The sequence below is a fragment of the Geotrypetes seraphini genome, chromosome 3, assembly GCF_902459505.1.
Source record: "Geotrypetes seraphini chromosome 3, aGeoSer1.1, whole genome shotgun sequence".
Lineage (NCBI taxonomy): Eukaryota > Metazoa > Chordata > Amphibia > Gymnophiona > Dermophiidae > Geotrypetes > Geotrypetes seraphini.
Genome location: NC_047086.1, coordinates 371,182,463 through 371,199,545, shown reverse-complemented (window position 1 = coordinate 371,199,545; position 17,083 = coordinate 371,182,463). Strand labels below are relative to the sequence as shown.

General features: G+C 42.0%; 1 protein-coding gene across 3 annotated transcripts in view; it reads right to left on the bottom strand.

Annotated features, from left to right (window-relative positions):
* Nucleotides 1-17,083, bottom strand: part of RBKS (ribokinase) — a 164,108-nt gene that overhangs the window by 56,581 nt on the left and 90,444 nt on the right. Inside the window, exon 8 of one of the 3 annotated variants that reach the window (XM_033939329.1) lies at nt 16,037-16,704. The exons of the other annotated variants lie outside the window; for them this stretch is intronic. Coding sequence (XP_033795220.1) covers nt 16,696-16,704 — 9 coding nt within the window. The 3' untranslated portion in view covers nt 16,037-16,695. Of the gene's footprint in view, nt 1-16,036; nt 16,705-17,083 lie in introns of those variants that run through there. 3 annotated transcript variants of the gene reach the window in all.

Here is a 17,083-nt window from a genome sequence, read left to right as displayed (position 1 = left end):
AGAAATGGGGGTGGAAGGCAAGGCAGAAATGTCCTTGTCTTTAATTATAGTCCAAAGTCAAGCTGAAACTGTAAAAAGATGACTTTTCAGGCAGCAAATTAAGCACTCATTAAACAGTGGTGACTCACAGTAGGCCAGCGGGAGGTAAGCAAAGGAAAAAATGTGAACTTGGTTTATAGCCTGTACTTTTATTCAGTTGTTTGCCTGTACTTTTATTCAGTTGTTTGTTTTATATGGCATATAGTTAGAGAACAGTAAAAAAAATAGCAAATGAATATAAAATATCAATAATAATAAAACCCTAAGCGCGCATGCACACTTCTACCACCGTGATCCTGCCTCTGTGATCTGTAGCTCTGTGCCAATAGAACAAGCCTGTGGCGTTTTGTGTGCGGCGCTTTTCTGGCTCCTACAGCGCATGCAGAGTTTGAAATTGCGACCACGGACGTAAGGAGGCGGAGAACACGCCGGTGACTCCCCCCTCCCGCCCTCACTCAGTCTAAGAGGACCACACAACGGAAGCAGCCGCGGTTATGGAGCAGGTAGAATACGCCGGCGACTCTCCCCCCCCCAACCCTTACTCACTCTAAGAGGACCACGCAACAAAAGCAGTCGCGGTTTGGGAGCAGGTATTGATGGACAGGGGGAAGTAAAACGAAGGGAGAAGGGCTGTTGTTGGACAGGGGAAGCAGTGAAGGGGTGCTGCTGGACAGGGGGGAGGTAAAACTAAGGGAGAAGGGCTGTTGCTGGACAGGGGGAGCAGTGAAGGGGTGCTGCTGGGACAGTGGAGAGGTAAAAGGAAGGGAGAAGGACTGCTGATGGATAGGGGGAGCAGGGAAGGGGTGCTGCTGGACAGGAGGGAGGTAAAAGGAAGGGAGAAGGGCTGCTGCTGGACAGGGGGAGCAGTGAAGGGGTGCTTCTGGACAGGGGGGAGGTAAAAGGAAGTTTGAAGGGCTACTACTGGACAGGGGGAGCAGGGAGGGGGTGCTTCTGGACATGGGGGAGGTAAAAGGAAGGGAGAAAGGCTATTGCCGGACAAGGGGAGCAGGCAAAGGGACAGCCGAGAAGAGAGAGAGAGACAGAAAGAAAGAAAGACAGACAGACAGCAGCCAAGGAGAGAGAGAGACAGTTTGGGATTTGCACCAAATGTAATTTTCTAATTTGCTTAATTGGAATGGAAATTGACCACACCGGTTTTCAACCAATTAAAATTAAAAAATTAAGCAATTTAAGAGTTCAGCAATGAACTCTTAGGACGCCTTGCGAAATCTAAGTGGAGGCGCCATCCAATGCCTAGGGACTCCTAATGAGGCCTATGTTAAAAAGTAGGCATGGTTATGGTCAGAGAATAGGCGTGGTTGACTTTAGCATCGTTAGGTGTCTGACATAGGCACTGCCAAATTACGTGAGTGAAAAGCTGACCAAATGGCGTGGTGCCTAAGTCTAGGACGCCTAGCGATGCCTATGTCAAATGTCAGCATCATTTCCCTCCTCTGGATCCAGCGGTATACCCCTCCTGCAGGTCCGGCACACAGCATCCCTCCTCCCGCCAGGTTATTCATACTTTCTGAGCCTCAGAGACCCTGCCACCAAACCTCACAGGCCTACTCTGGAGCCTTCCCTCAGCCTTCATTCTGATGTAATGTCCTGTTTTTAAGAAACAGGAAGTTGCATCAGATGGAACAACTCCGGCCGAAGGAAGGTCTCAGAGCAGGCCTGTGAGTATCAGCGATCAGAGCTCTGAGGTTCAAGAAGATATGAACAGGGCAGTGGGAGGGGAGAGACAAATGCCAGTGTGGTATTTGAAGTTTGTTTGTTTTTTTAACAAAGTAGCAAGGCTTTTTACTGCTCCCATAGGAAAGTTAAAAAATATTTTTTACCTCGGATTTACCATGGGTACCCGCGGGTCTCCATACCCATGTCATTCTCTAGATCTAGGGCCTTGACTTCACACCAGACAGCAAACATTTTTTTATTGGAATCTTTGTTGAAAGTGAACAATATTCTAGTGACCCCCCACAGGCAGCTATAAGGACTGAAATTCTATGCTCTCAACATTCAGGTTATGAGGGTCAGGGTCTGGAAATTGGAGTGCAGAAGAAACCCCTTGCTCTGCTTGATTTATGATGGCCACCGTGATGTCGATTTTTAAAAAGGGTTCCAGAGGTGATCTGAGAAATTATAGACCAGTGAGTCTGACGTCGGTGCAAGACAAAATGGTAGAGATTATTATAAAGAACAAAATGGCAGAACATATACGTATCCAACATGAAAGAACTATCTATAGTGAATTAATCATATACCTCTTATAAATATAAACTTCAGATCCTCAGTGACACCACTTTTGGCTCAAACATGCTCATAGCCAAAAGCTTGAAGTGTCTTATCGTCACTGGATCTTCTAGTTTCTAGGTATAGATTTATTTTATTATTAAACTTTAATATTTTGCGTATATGTACATTTAGAAGTACTTAGCTTTGTGGTCTTTATAATAGGGATCTGTTCACCAACATATTTTACTCAGTGTTTTTTCAAGGCTTGAATCCCTACATAGGAGGAAAAATACCATATTACTAATACTCCAACCAGAGCCTATCAGCTGGGACCCATGTGATAAAAGAGATGGGGCAACTTTCCTATGAGGAAAGGCTAAAGAAGCTAGGGCTCTTCAGCTTGGAGAAGAGGCAGCTTAGGAGTGATATGATAGAGATGTATAAAATACTGAGTGGAGTGGAAAGGGTAGATGTGAATTGCTTGTTCACTCTGTCCAAAAATATTAGGACTAGGGGGCATGCGCTGAAGCTACTAAGTAGTAGATTTAAAACAAACTGGAGAAAATATTTCTTCACACAATGAGTAATTAAACTCTGGAATTCATTGCTGGGTGAAGTCAGTTAGCTTAGAAGGGGTTTAAAAAAAGCTTGGATAATTCCCTAAAAGAGAAGTCCATAGGCCATTATTGAGATGGCTTGGGGAAATCCATTGTTTATTCCTAGGATACACAACATAAAATCTGTTTTACTACTTGGGATCTAGCTGTGCACTTGGGACCTGTGTTGGCCACTGTTGGAAACAGGGTACTGGGCTTAATGGACCTTCAGTCTGTCCTAGTATGGCAATTCTTATGTTCTTATGAAAACACTTCAATCTTCTGTTAGTTAGGTCCTAGGCAACCAATGCACCAACTGTGCAGGCCTGTTACAGAAATCACTCAGTTTCATTGGGAGCACCTCTTGAAGCTACTGGGGGTCCTCTTAACCCTTTCAGGACCATAAGGATCGTAGGCCAATTTTTGTGGTTTTGACGACATTTTTATGGTAAAAAGGGCTTGCAGATGCCAAAAAATTGATTTTTTTTTGTGAAATATCATTATTTTTATTTAAAAAATCACACTTCTGGCTTATGGACAGTGTGGCAAGTGAATCTTCTCGTCAATCTGGCAACGACGCTAATGAATGAATGTCGGAACCAGTTTGTTTACATAAAGGCAGTATCATATGGAATCCGTACATATCAAATTTAGAACTGTAGACTATCCCAATCAAAATTTATAGGATTTTAAAGTTATGGGACAAATATGTCCCTTGGTCCTGAAAGGGTTAAACATTAAACAAAGATACACAGTCAAATTACATTTTTCAGTCTTGAAAGTAAAAAAGGGGCACAACTCAGTGCTCAGGCCTAAGCAGACCTAAATAGCCGCAAGAAAAGAAAGAAAACTTGAAGGACCAAAACTGACTATGAAATAACAGGGAAAGGAATAAAAACTAAAATACTGAAAAAAATAAGATAAAAGATAAGATCAACCCATATGGGAAGACACTTGAAAAGCTGAAGAAAAAACACGCTGAGGAGAGATTGCAAAGAGGCATCTTCCCAGCCCTGTGGAAAAGAAGAGACTGATGGACCCGTACTCAAACGTAGGGTGGGAAGGCACCTGCGAATGCATGGTGGGACACTGCTAGAACTTTCTTAACCTAATACTGCTTGGTGGCATCCACATGTGAGAATACAACTGACCTGCTTGTCTTCAGAGAAACACAGATACCTCTATCTGTTTAAAATAAACAGCTAAAAACTGAAAAGGGGGTTGTTACCATGAGAGCCTCTGACAAGGCCTGTCTTCTCAGCGGTGGTAGTTTGCCTACATTACAATTTACGGTTTATTACTTACAATATTGCCACACTACAGAAAACAAGGGGAAGTGAAACTTCCACAGAGCATTTGAGAGAGGGAAGCTCAGAAGAAAAATAGAAGTGATTGAGCTTAGATGTTGCACAGTTTGCCAAGGGGAAAGTCAAAACCAAATTTAAAACATCCAAAGACAGCATCTATCAATGTAAAAACTGGGTGGATTTCTGTTTAAAGGCCAGTCTCCTCAGCCAGGATATAAAAGTGAAAGCTTTTTTAGTCATCTTTTCTCATTGCATTTCTCATTTTTTTAAATGATAATGAGAGGCTCCTGCACACTTAAGATGATGCTGAGCAGGTGGGCCTTCGATAGCAGCTCGGTCTGCCGTGGCACTGTCTGGGGACAGAGCTGGGGAGGAGCTGGCTGTTACTTGGGCACAGGTTATATTCAGTGCTGGCACCTGCCTGGCTAAATGGGTGAATAGAACCACACAAAAGGCAGTCCTCTCTTTACTAGTTACCAGATTTTCTGGAATGAAAATCCGGACCCCTGGCCCCGCCTCCAGGCCCGCCCTGTTCCACCCGAGTCACGCCCTGTTTTGCCCCAGCCCCGCCCCTCAACCTGGTCACTTGTTGGGAGGGCGGGTGCTGGTGTGACGCGATGATGTCGCATGCATGAACGTGATGTCACCGTGTTGCATCCGCCCATGCGCAGATGCCGTCCTGATATTGCTGCTACCTGCCAGGTTTTGAAAAGCCATCCAAAGACCCCAGACAAGTCCTCAAAAGTGAGGACATGTCCGAGAAAATTTGGACATCTGGTAACCCAACTCTTTACCCACCTAGCTATGCAAGTTTTGGCACTGAATATCAGCCAGTACCTGCATAAACTTCCACGTCTACACCTCATCTAATCTAACCAAAACATTTCTATTCTGCTTAAACAATCAGCTCAAGGCGGATTACAGTAAATATGATTGCACATCTTCTTGCAAATCACATTGAGGGATACGAGTAATCCATCAGGGAGCACCTAGCTTGGCCTCCGCGTGTGCAGGTCGCCGGACTAGATGGACTTAGGGTCTGATCCGGTGAAGGCGTTTCTTATGTTCTTATGATTCAAATACAAAGGGGCTCATTTTCAAAAGAGAAAAATATCCAAAAAATGGTATAAAGTGGCATGCGGATGTTTTTCTTGCTAAAAAGTCCAAATCACTATTTTCAAAACCCGTGATTTATACATTTTTCTAAACTGTTTATCCCGTTTGTCTAAATTCCAAAAGGGTGTGGTGAAAGCGTGTTTTGCAGTAATAATTGAGCATTTAACAGAATGTCCAGGGCACTGTTTAGACCAGGGGTGGGCAACGAGGGCCACAATCCAGTCGGGTTTTTAGGATTTCCCCAGTGAACATGCTTGAGATCCATTTGCATACAATGAGAGGCAGTGCATGCAAATAGATCTCATGCATATTCATTGTGGAAATCCTGAAAACCTGACTGGATTGCGGCCCTCGTTGCCCACCCCCGATTTAGCATGTATTTAAATACTTCTTACATCGATACTATAATTAGATTGTGAGCCCACTGAGACAGAGAGGGAAAATTTTCTAATGATAGAAAATGTAACCCTCATTTCTAATGTATTAGTATTGTAAATTGCTTAATACTCATGTACAAGCGGTATATCAAATATAATAAATCCAATCCAATCTAGTTTACCACTTCTCCATCTCTGGAAAAGACTTCTTTATACATTAATACCAATCAAGTATTTAAATGGTTGTATCTTATCTGTTGTATCCCTTCTTTCCTCTAGGGCAGTGTATCGCAAACTGTGTGTGCCGTGAAATGCCCGAGGAGGAGAGGCGCCGGTGCCAGCTGACTGCTTACAGGATGTGTCTCTCGTGAGGAGAGGCACATCCTATATGCAGTCAGCCAGAGCCGGTGCCTCTCCTGCTATCCACACTTCTCCCTCTCCAGATCCCCACCACCGGCAGCAATAGAAGTTGCAGGGTCACACTATATTACATAATATAATATAAGCTTCGGTCCGTGACTATGCTCCCCACTATATTATATAATATAGTGGGGAGCATAGTCACGGACCGAAGCTTATATTGAAGCCAAACAACATGCTGTTCTGAAGAAGCTCTTACTATTTCTATAAGAGCGAAACGGAGATCTTCCGTCTGTAAACTGGGTGTGGGAAGTTTGCCGGGCGTTTCTTCAAACCCAAGCTAAGTACCACACGTTTACAGCATAATAACTAGTGTAAAAATAAATTTACTATAAAACAAACAACAGTATAAAATATATATATAAGAAAACAAAAAAAAAAGCTCATAGAGAAAATAAGACAATATTCGATGATAGCCCAGTTACTGGTTCAACAACCATGATCTGCTCTGGCTGCTGACCTTGGGCACTTGAGAAATTAAGTCCTCATCTCTACTATTGAGCAGGTTTCACTCCTTAGTTTCACTGCTGGCCCAGTATCTAATCTAATCTAATCTAAACCTTAAGTTTATATACCGCATCATCTCCATGAGAATGGAGCTCGACACGGTTTACAAGAACTTAAAATAGTGGGTAGAGAAGAAGAAAAAGGATTACATGAACTTATGTGTAGAAGGGGGGAGAGAAAGGGGGGAAGGATAGAGCTACAATTTGCTAAAAAGCCAGGTTTTCAGTTGTTTGCGGAATAACTGAAGGGAGCTCAGGTTCCGCAGCGGGGTGGTGAGGTCGTTCCAAAGACCTGTGATTTTGAAGAGAAGGGATTTTCTCAGTTTGCCTGAATAGTGGATGCCGCGTGGAGAGGGGAAGGCTAGTTTAAGCCTTTGGGCAGTTCTGGAGGAGTCGGGACTGGAGGAGTTGAAAGACAGTGGGATAAGAGGAGGCAGGATTCCGTGAATGATCTTGAAAGCCAGGCAGGAACATTTGAAATGGATTCTGGAGATTATTGGGAGCCAATGAAGTTTGGCAAGGAGTGGGGAGGCATGGTCAGACTTGCGTTTTGAGAAGATCAGTTTGGCTGCAGTATTCTGGATTAGCTGGAGTCTTAGAATACTTTTTTTTGATAGATTTAAGTAGATGGCGTTGCAGTAATCTAGTTTGGAGAGGATGATGGATTGGACAAGGATGGCAAAGTGTTGTTGGCTGAAGTAGGATCTAGCTTTCCTCAGCATGTGAAGGCTGAAAAAGCATGATTTTGTCAAGGAGTTGAGGTGGTCATTGAGGGAGAGAGAGGAATCGATAGTGATACCAAGGACCTTGCATGAGAACTCGAGCTGTAGTGTATCGCCTGTGGGTAGTGTGAAAAGTGTGGGCAGGTGTTCGAATTTTGGGCCGAGCCAGAGTAGTTTTGTTTTAGATTCATTTAGTTTCATCTGTACCGAGAGGGACCAGGCACGGAGTCTCATTATGCAAGCTGTAATGTTTTCGTGGAGGTTGGTGAGGTTCTGGTCAGTCTCAAGGAGGACAAGGATGTCATCTGCATAAGTGTAGATTGTTTCCAGGGGGGATAGTTGAAAGAGTTTCAGGGAGGACATGTAGATGTTAAAGAGAATAGGGGAAAGGAGTGATCCTTGAGGGACACCGCAAGATGGAGTCCAAGGAATGGACATGGTGCCATTTGTGTTGACGGTGTAGGAACGGGAGCGTAAGAAGTTTGAGAACCACATTAGGACGGTGGAGTCAATTCCAATCTCGGAAAGTTGGTAAAGTAGTATGTCGTGATTGACGACATCAAAAGCAGCGGTTAGATCGAATTGTAGTAGGACAGCGAATTCGTTACGTGAGTGTAGTTGTTGTACCTTTGAAATTAGGGAAACTAGGAGGGATTCAGAGCTAAAGCAGGGTCTGAAGCCATGTTATATGAGTTTGAGTAGGGTTACTAATTTTCATTGAGAGTGTTTGACTCCTAAGGGTAACAAGCAGGAATGGGGATATATTAAGGAAACCCAAAATCATAACAATATCCTTGATTCAGAAGATAAAATGACAATTCTGATACATCCTATATAATCACCGTCCTGTAAAATGAAAAGAATGGAATGAACTGTAGAGGACAGTATCTCTCAAGACATATAACGCATAGTATATTTACTTGCTATACTTCACCAATCATACAAAAGCTAGGAACCCAGACAACAAAGCTTCTAGGCATATCACTCATTAGACTGACACTGTCCCATCATGTGAGACCAGATGGAAATAGTCAGAGCTTTCTGGGAAGTATGGGAGGTTATGGAGTTCTAGCCTGGAGGGGAGGGGAAGGTGACTCTGAGCTGCATTCTCTGGTTTTAGTACTGTAACATTATCTCGAGTCTAGCAAATAACTTCATATATCAAACATTAGCTGACAGATGTGACTTTCTGGCATTACAGAGCACAGTGAAATGAGACCATAGACACACTCCTTTTTTAAATAATTTTTTTCACTATTTTTCAAATCCATGTTAACTTTACATTGGATCAAATCCAAAGTCCTGCAGACGCATCCGTGATGTTAGATGTCCCTCCCTTTTTTTTCTCTTTCAGCTTAGAAGTAAACTTTGCTTAGTAATTTATACATAGCTTGTGTTCTTTATTTACAAGCACTTATTTATTTGGATTTAGCTCACACCTTTATTTAATAACTAGTTGTTTAGCCCGTTACATTAACGGGTGATAGTAGCCCTTCTCCCTTACTTTTACCTCCTCCCTGTCCAGCATCACCTCCCTCCCTTTCCCTGCTCCCCCCATATAGCAGTAACCCTTCTCCTTTTATCTCCCTCTGTCCAGCAGCACCCCTCCCATTCCCTGCTCCCCCTGTCCAGCAGTAGCTCTTCTCCTTTACGTCCTGCTCCCCCCCTGTCCAGCAGTAGCCCCAGGAAAAGAGTGAGGATCGCAGGACCAAAGCTTTTACTCCAATCCTCTTGATGTCTGACATCCAAGTAAAGGAAATCCACTCTCCCCACCTCCTTGCTCCTGCTGCACTTCCTCCTCGGCTATACACACGCACACACACACTTACATACAGCTCCGGCTCCTCACGCCCCTCCTCCACCTTCCGCTTCTTCGGCGAGGGCCAACGTTTTCTTTATTTTCTTTTGTTTTCTTTTCGCGTGTTAGCCGTAGTGCCGTAGGAGCGCGTCTTGGTGCGGGCCAGGCTCTGGGAGAGCTCACGCAGACCTCCATCACGGAAAAACAGCACTACCGGCCAACTTAGTCCCTTGCCGCCCCCATCCCGCGGTCCCAACAAACGTCCTTACTCCAGCAGGGGCCGCAGCACTCTAAACAAGCTGCTTCGCGGCCTGCTACTGCCCTGATTTGCTCTGCCCTTGCACTCCTACCTCAGGTGCCCTACATCTCACGGAAAACAGACGCACGCAGGTGGGAGTGCGCATGTGCAGCTTAGCGTTTTATTATATTAGATGGATATTAATCTCTCCATTTAAAATGTCAGGTACTTAGATTCATGGGCATCGACATTTCAAAATGATCGGGGGTACCAAACACAATGCAAATTACCCCTCTCTGAACACTAGGAAGGAGCTTGCTGAATATGTGAGTTTCTTAGGACTCACTATCACCCACAGAGCTGGCTCCTATGCTCAGATTAATCCTAAACAAACTAACGACAATCAGGACTTTTTACTAAGATATATTATGTACTCACAGTAAATCATAATGTGGGCAAATGCTACTGTCTCCTGTAGTAAAGGAAGGTTGTGTGATATATACAGGCAGAGGAGTAGCCAGCTGTGACAGCCAGCACACAGGTTTGTATCATGGGCTAGCTGTCACAACTGCCGGTAGTACAGCAGAATTTAGCATCACCTCAAGTGGAAGCGATAGCTGCACTACTGGTATTTTGATAGTATTGTCACAAACAAAATGGTAGCAGGTTGAAGCCCAAACCCCCTTCTCTTTCTCCTAAGGCCACCTTCCCTTTCTCTCTCATCTAAACTTGAATCCTTTGCCTCACTTTTGGCTCACCTTTACTTCCTGGTCTACCTGGCCTCTGATTCTGCCCTTCCCTTGGCCTTGTGGGAACTCTTTGTCAACAGAAGGGGACACAGTTCTTCCTCCATCAGCATCACATGTGGCTCTCCTAACCCCTAACAGAAGTCACCAAGGTAAAGATACTCGGGGGTCATTTTGGACCAGAAATTGAATTATCGTGATCAAATGAGCTCACTTGTTAGTAACTGTTTCTATAGGTTAAGGTTGACTAGATCATTATCCACATTTTTGGACGAATCATCACTGAATATTTTACTACACTAGTTAGTTATATCAAAAATTGACTGCTGCAATGCTTTGCTCAAGGGAATAACCTTAAAAGAAATGCGCAGACTGTAAATCCTTCAAAACACTACAATTAAAATAATTACTAAAAAGAAAAAAATTTGATCATGTGACTCCACTACTAAAGGAAAAGCATTGGTTACCTGTACATCATAGAATTACATATAAAATAGCATGACTTACACATAAAACTTTAATGAACAAAGCTCCTGCATTTTTAGAAAGGTTCTTAATTCCTTATATTTCCACAAAATCTTTAAGATTGAAGAAAAATCTCTCCTCTTAGTCCCTTCACTAAGACATATCTATTCAAGGAGAGACACGATCTTCTCTGTCACAGCTCCTCAAATTTGGAATTTGCTCCCAATTAATATAAGGGAAGAAAAATTGCTTAGTAAGTTCAAAGGTCTCCTGAAAAGCTGGCTTTTTAAGGACGCCTTTAACTGAGTTATTCGAACTCTATATAATCAGGATACTCTTTAGTGGACTAATAATGCTGTTAAGTGAAAAGTGAGCGGGTAACCTGCTCCCATCCTATTGTTTCTTTACCCATGCCCTTTTTATTTTATTTATAAATTGTATTTAATCCTTTTTTTCTCCTTTTTCCCTGTTGTGTTTGGTTGGTCAAAAGTTGTATTATTGTCTCATGCAATTAATGTGTTTTTATTTATTCTGATTTTATTGTTACGTATTTGTAAATGGGATTGGATTAAGATTTTGCGATTAAATCAAATTTTTAAATAAACTTGAAACTTGACTATCTTTTCACCTCTTGAGCTATCCGAGCACATGCAGGAATGCTCAGCAACCCAGCTCTGAAAACTTTCCATTCTGCTGGTCTATTCTCCTGCCTCCCAATTTCTTATCCTTATCTACTAGAGCAACATTCTGAAACTAAGCCCAGGGGAAGAAACCTCTGAGAAAGAACTGTAAATGAGAGTACAATTAATATATTTGCTCAATAAAATATACTTCAGAAAAGTTAGAAGCATTTCCTGCATGTGTGTTGGTATGCCTGGGGTTTAGCTTTCTGGTAGATTTAGCACACATCTGGGACAGCTCACTAAACAAGACAGCAAAGCGATCAAAAAGGGGAAGTTGACCATTTTCCTCAATGTAGATGGATTTCTATGCTGTTTGTCTGCAATGCATTTAAATCTCAAGGGGGTATGATGGATGTATATTTTGGATGGGACTAGGGCAGGTTTATAATTTGGACTTTTTCTGCAATAATGGAACATTGCAGAGTACGTCCAGGGCACAATTTGGACATTTGAAGCTAGACCTGTTTTTATAACTGACCAGATGACTAGTGGAGGGATGAAGGCATGACCCCTCCCCCCCCAAGAATGTGAATGAAGCAATGCATACCTGCCTATGACAGCTTCAAATGTTATGGTCAGTCCTATTAGAGCAGCAAAAAAGGTGTCGGTGGTCGGTGTAGTGAACTATAGAGATGGAGACTCAGGCCCATATCCCACTCTAACTACTATACTCATGGTGGAATCTGTGAGCCTTTCAAACCCCACTCTAATCCCACTGTACCTACATATAGGTGACACCTGCAGAAATAAGGGCTATTGGTGTAGGATACAGTTGCGTGGAGGTTATGGTAAGATGCGTACCTAGGACTTTTGTATGTAAAGTTCACTGCAGTGCCCCCGCTGCTCTGCTGAGATGTCTGTGTGGCCAATCTACTAAAAATGCTGGCCCCTCCTACATCCCAATGGCTTGTTTCAAGCACTTTTCTTTTGGTCATGTTGGGTTTTTTTTAATGGTTCAAAAAGATAGACACACAGAGGACAAATATATCTGAGAACTGGCCATTTTTGAAACAAAATGGACATTTTCTTGTTTTAAAAATGGTCATGTTCGCTATTGGATTTTTGTGCGTATTCCGAAAAACGTCTAAACTTGGATTTAGACGTCATATTGAAAATGTCCCTTCACGGTAACTACAGACATTTTATTACCCATTCCATGAAACCCTCTAGCTACTCACCTCCCACATCTATAGTCATATCTCTCATATCCTACTAACTTGGCAGTCTTCATTACCATATGCAGGCAATTGTTGCCAATGTTTTGTCCCTGGTCCTATCAGTGTCTACAACTTCCACAGTCAAAGTAGAATTTTTCCTTCTTCATGCACTCTTATCCATTTGCATTGTGGAGTTCTCTGAATTTGTACAGGGCGATTGGATAAGTGATATAGTTACTGGCAAATCTATGCAGCCCAGATCTGATAATGCTTTCCAAGCTTCCACCACCATTTGCACTCAGTACGAGTTTCCGGAAACTGTAATTCAGAGCCCAAATGGATACAACCACTTATATATACCTCACTGCAGCTTGCAGTATATATTTAGCAACTTCCTTCATTTCTCGGCATTGCTGTAAAGTTGTTTAGCCAAATCCTGGAAAACTAAAACTTTACAGTTATCCCAACTAATATCCCCAGAGGATCTGGCTTTTTTCTAAACCTCCCCTTTCATTGCAAAATCATGAAAATATGTTATCATATTCCGTGGTGCTGAATCCCAGCTGTGCCCCTTGCTCCAATAAACATGATCCAAATGAATCCTCTGGGGACTATTTGCTGCAGAGTAATTGAGGACATCTTTCAAGATATGTTCACAAATATTTTGGATGGCTTGCATATAGTTCTTATCTGTTTTGGAGATTCCTTTAAATCTCAAATAGGCATTGACCCATTTTCTTTTTTTTTTAAACATATTAAGCAATTACAATCACAAGTATCCACTCGTTAAAGCAACACATAGAAAAGAAAAAAAAAAGAAAAAGAAAATACTTAGGCCCCCTTTAATCAAGCTGCATTAGGGTTTTTATCATAGGCCGCTGCGGTAAAAGCTCTGATGCTCATAAGAATTCTATGAGCCCATGATAAACCCCCCCCCTAATACAGCTTGATAAAAGGGGGTCTTAATTATATATAAGAAGATAATACAGAAGTATATTATTTTCTCTTTCTTGGACCACAAATTAAATTGGGGAGAGCGGCTCGAAAAGATAAGATCATTTATACGGAGAATAAAACAAATTTAGTTATATTAAATAGAAAGGTTTAACATGTACAATTATCATCATATCCATATCAACCCTAACTTCTTCAAGTACAGAAAAGCTCTAAGTTGCTTTGGTGTAAAAAAAAAAAAAAAAAAAAAGACATATTTAGTCCCAGCATTGCCCCAAGATCTTTAGTTTTTTGTCTCATGGCTAGAAATGCTTTCCTGCATTCTTGAGACATCTTGATAATGTCTGGATATATCTAAACCCTCTGGCCATGAAACATAGACTGAGAGGCGTGAAAATACATTCCCATTACTGCGTTGAGATCTTGTTCAAAAACAAAAAGAAATAATCAAACTCCAGCAGTACCAGACCCAAAAGGCAGAGCCTCTGGGGGAATCCTCAAGCGCAATCCCTCTTGAATGTCCCTCTGTACCCTCTTCAAAACTCTTGTACTACCCTACACTCCCATTACATATGAAAAAAATATCCCTCCTCTCCACACCCTCGCCATGTGTATGCCAACTCCAACACTCCCATCTTAAAGATCTTCTTGGGAATTAAATAGATCCTGCTTATTAACGTATATTGAATCTGCATAAAGGCCACAGAATAAGAGTAGGTATGCTATGATGAGTAGGTATGCACGTAATGTTGTCATGTTGCATTCGCACATGTGCAGATGCCCTCCCGATGTGGTCCCGAGCTGGAAGCTTTTCAAAACCTAGACAAAGTGCCAGATTTTGAAAAGAGGACATGTCCGGGTAAATCCCGATATCTGGTAACCATGTCTCTTCCACTTCTGCTACTCTGGTGACCAATCCCTCAAATGTTTCTTCACATTTTTTTGCCATTTTAACGGCAATGTCATGCTTCAACCAATAGATCTCCTGCAACAGCATATTCAAATTTGTCTCAGGATCACTGCTGTTCTCAGCCCTTCCCATTCCTCTCTTCCACCACCACAACTAGGAGGGGCTCCATGGATAGGCTCTGCTGGGCCAAGGACTTCAGTTTTTTGCATACATCTTCTTGATCGTTTTTACCCCTTTACTCATGACTGACCGGCATACAATCTGCAGACTGGGACTATATCAGCTTAGCTAAACTTAAAAGATACTCCTTTTTAAATTAAGCTGCCTGAGTTCACCATCATACATCTGCTCACATCCTCTGCCCAGACAGAAGTTCCACAAATACAAGTTTCTGTGTTGAGAATTGGTGCAAAGCCAGCTTGTAAATAAACATGCAGTCTTTGTCCCAATGTGACCAATTTGAAAATTGTACCTCTGAGTTCATGGGGATCATAGTTACTGTATATATCTAAATAACATGCAAGTGAGGGGTACAAAAATGTATCTTCCAGTATACACATGATATTATAAGAAAATGCATATATACAGGAGCTAAATTAAAAGTGACAATGAAGGCTCTCACCTAAATGTATGAATTAAACTTAATGAACAGAAGCTAAAAAAAAATATTCCCTTTTCCTTGGTTTCCATGAAGCTGCATAAGTGACCTGAAATCCAAGTCCTCTTCCTGCCCTTATCTCAACATGCTTTTGATCCTCTAAACCAGGGGTGCCCAAATGGTCGATCATGATCAACCAGTTGATCGCGTTGCCTTTGCAATCTTGTTCTTCCTGCCTCCCTAAGCCAGGCCAGGCGCGTACAAGCGCCAGACCCACAAGACTTCACCTCTGACATCAATTTTGATGTCGGAGAGGAAGTTCTGGCCAGCCAATTGTTGCCTGGCTGTCCTGGAACTTCCTCTCCAACATCTGAACTGACATCGTAGATGAAAGCTTGTGGGCCTGGTGTTTGTACGCGCCAGGCCTGTCTCGGGGAAACAGGGAGAAATCGGCGTGGTGGCTTGGGGGGGAAGGGGGGCGGCAGGGAGAGATAAAAAGAATCTGGGAAGTGGAGAAATTGGCGCGATGGCTTGGGGGGAGGGGCAGGGGGAGAGAGACAGAAAGGCAGGCAGGGGGACAGAGAAAAAAAGACAGGCAAGGGGAGAGAGAAAGAAAGACAGAAATAAAGAGGGGGCAGGGGGAGATAGAAAGAAAGAGAGATAGAAAGAAAAGGGGAGGAGGCAGAAAGAAAGACAAAAAGAAAAAAATATTGGATTTACACAAGAAGGAAGTGCAACTAGAGACTCATAAAATCACCAGACAAAAAGGTAGGAAAAATGATTTTATTTTCAATTTAGTGATCAAAATGTGTCCTTTTTGAGAATTTATATCTGCTGTCTATATTTTGCACTATGGCCCCCTTTTACTAAACTGCAATAGTGGTTTTTAGCGTTGGGAGCTGCGAAGGACATTCAATGGAGCTCTCTGCGCTAAAACCCGCTATCACAGTTTAGTAAAAGGGGAGGAGGTATACTGTATTTGTCTATTTTTGTATAGTTGTTACTGAGGTGACAATGCATATTTTAAAGTCATCTGCCTTGACCTCTGAAAAAAACCCCGAATACAAATGATAATTAACATTTTCTCTGCTTACAGTGTGCTTTGTGTTTTTTAAAATTTTATTGTGGGTAGATCATTTTGACTTGGTCATTTTAAAAGTAGCTCGCAAGCCAAAAAAGTGTGAACACCCCTGTTCTAAACAAAGAGGGATATCCCAGCATAAAACCTTTTGCAAGGTCTGTTGCAGTCTAACCTCAGACTGCAGCCCCAAAGTCAAGTGAAGAAGTGACACTGCCCCATAAGAGCTTTGAGAAAGAACAGAAGTTTTAAAAAATGCAATCCTGAGAAAGAGAAACACCCCTTCCCACAGCACATAAATACATACCAGAAGCTATGGCAGGGCAAAACTCAGAGATGCTCTGTATTTTGTAAAACCTCTAAAAATGTTTTATACAATATTTTTGGTTTTGAGAAACTTTTTTGAGGTTTAAAAACATTTTTTTTTAAAAAGTCTACTTCATCTTCAAGGGTACTGCAAGAATGAAAATCTAAACAAAAACCTATTGGAAATCACTGGACATCAAATAGAGACCAGTTAAAAGACAGTAAGTAACAAAATAATGCAGCTGTTAAAAGTCACAGAATAATATAAGAAAATTCAAAGTGGTCCAAAAAAATGGATGTCTGAAACTAACAAAGGAGAGAGCTCAGTAGTCCATGAACACAAGCAAAATTTCCAGTAAAGCTTAAACCATAATACCAGCATTTTGGTTCAACACAGGAATTGTCCTATGTTCTAGCCAAGAGGTTCTCAACCCAATCAGGTTTTCAGGATATCTACAATGAAAACATATGAGAGAAATTTGCATATGCCACCTCTGCTATATGTAAATCTATCTTGTGCATATTTAGTTTGGGTATTCTTAACACCTGACTGCCTAGGTGTATGTTCAGGACTGGGCTGAGAACCACTTCTTTAACTGGAAGAAAGTGTTGTAATGCATCAGATGAAAATGTTGATAGTAAAGGCTAAGTAAGCTTTATTAAAACAAATAATTTGCATTTAGTTTTAGGTTTTGCAAAATAATCTTTTTCTCTCATTGCACACACTCTGCTCCAACAACCACTATAAACTAAAGACTTGGGTACGTTCAAGCAATTGTGAAAGGGTGTAACTGGGAGAGCTCTTCTAATGGTTGAATGACGTATGGCTTTA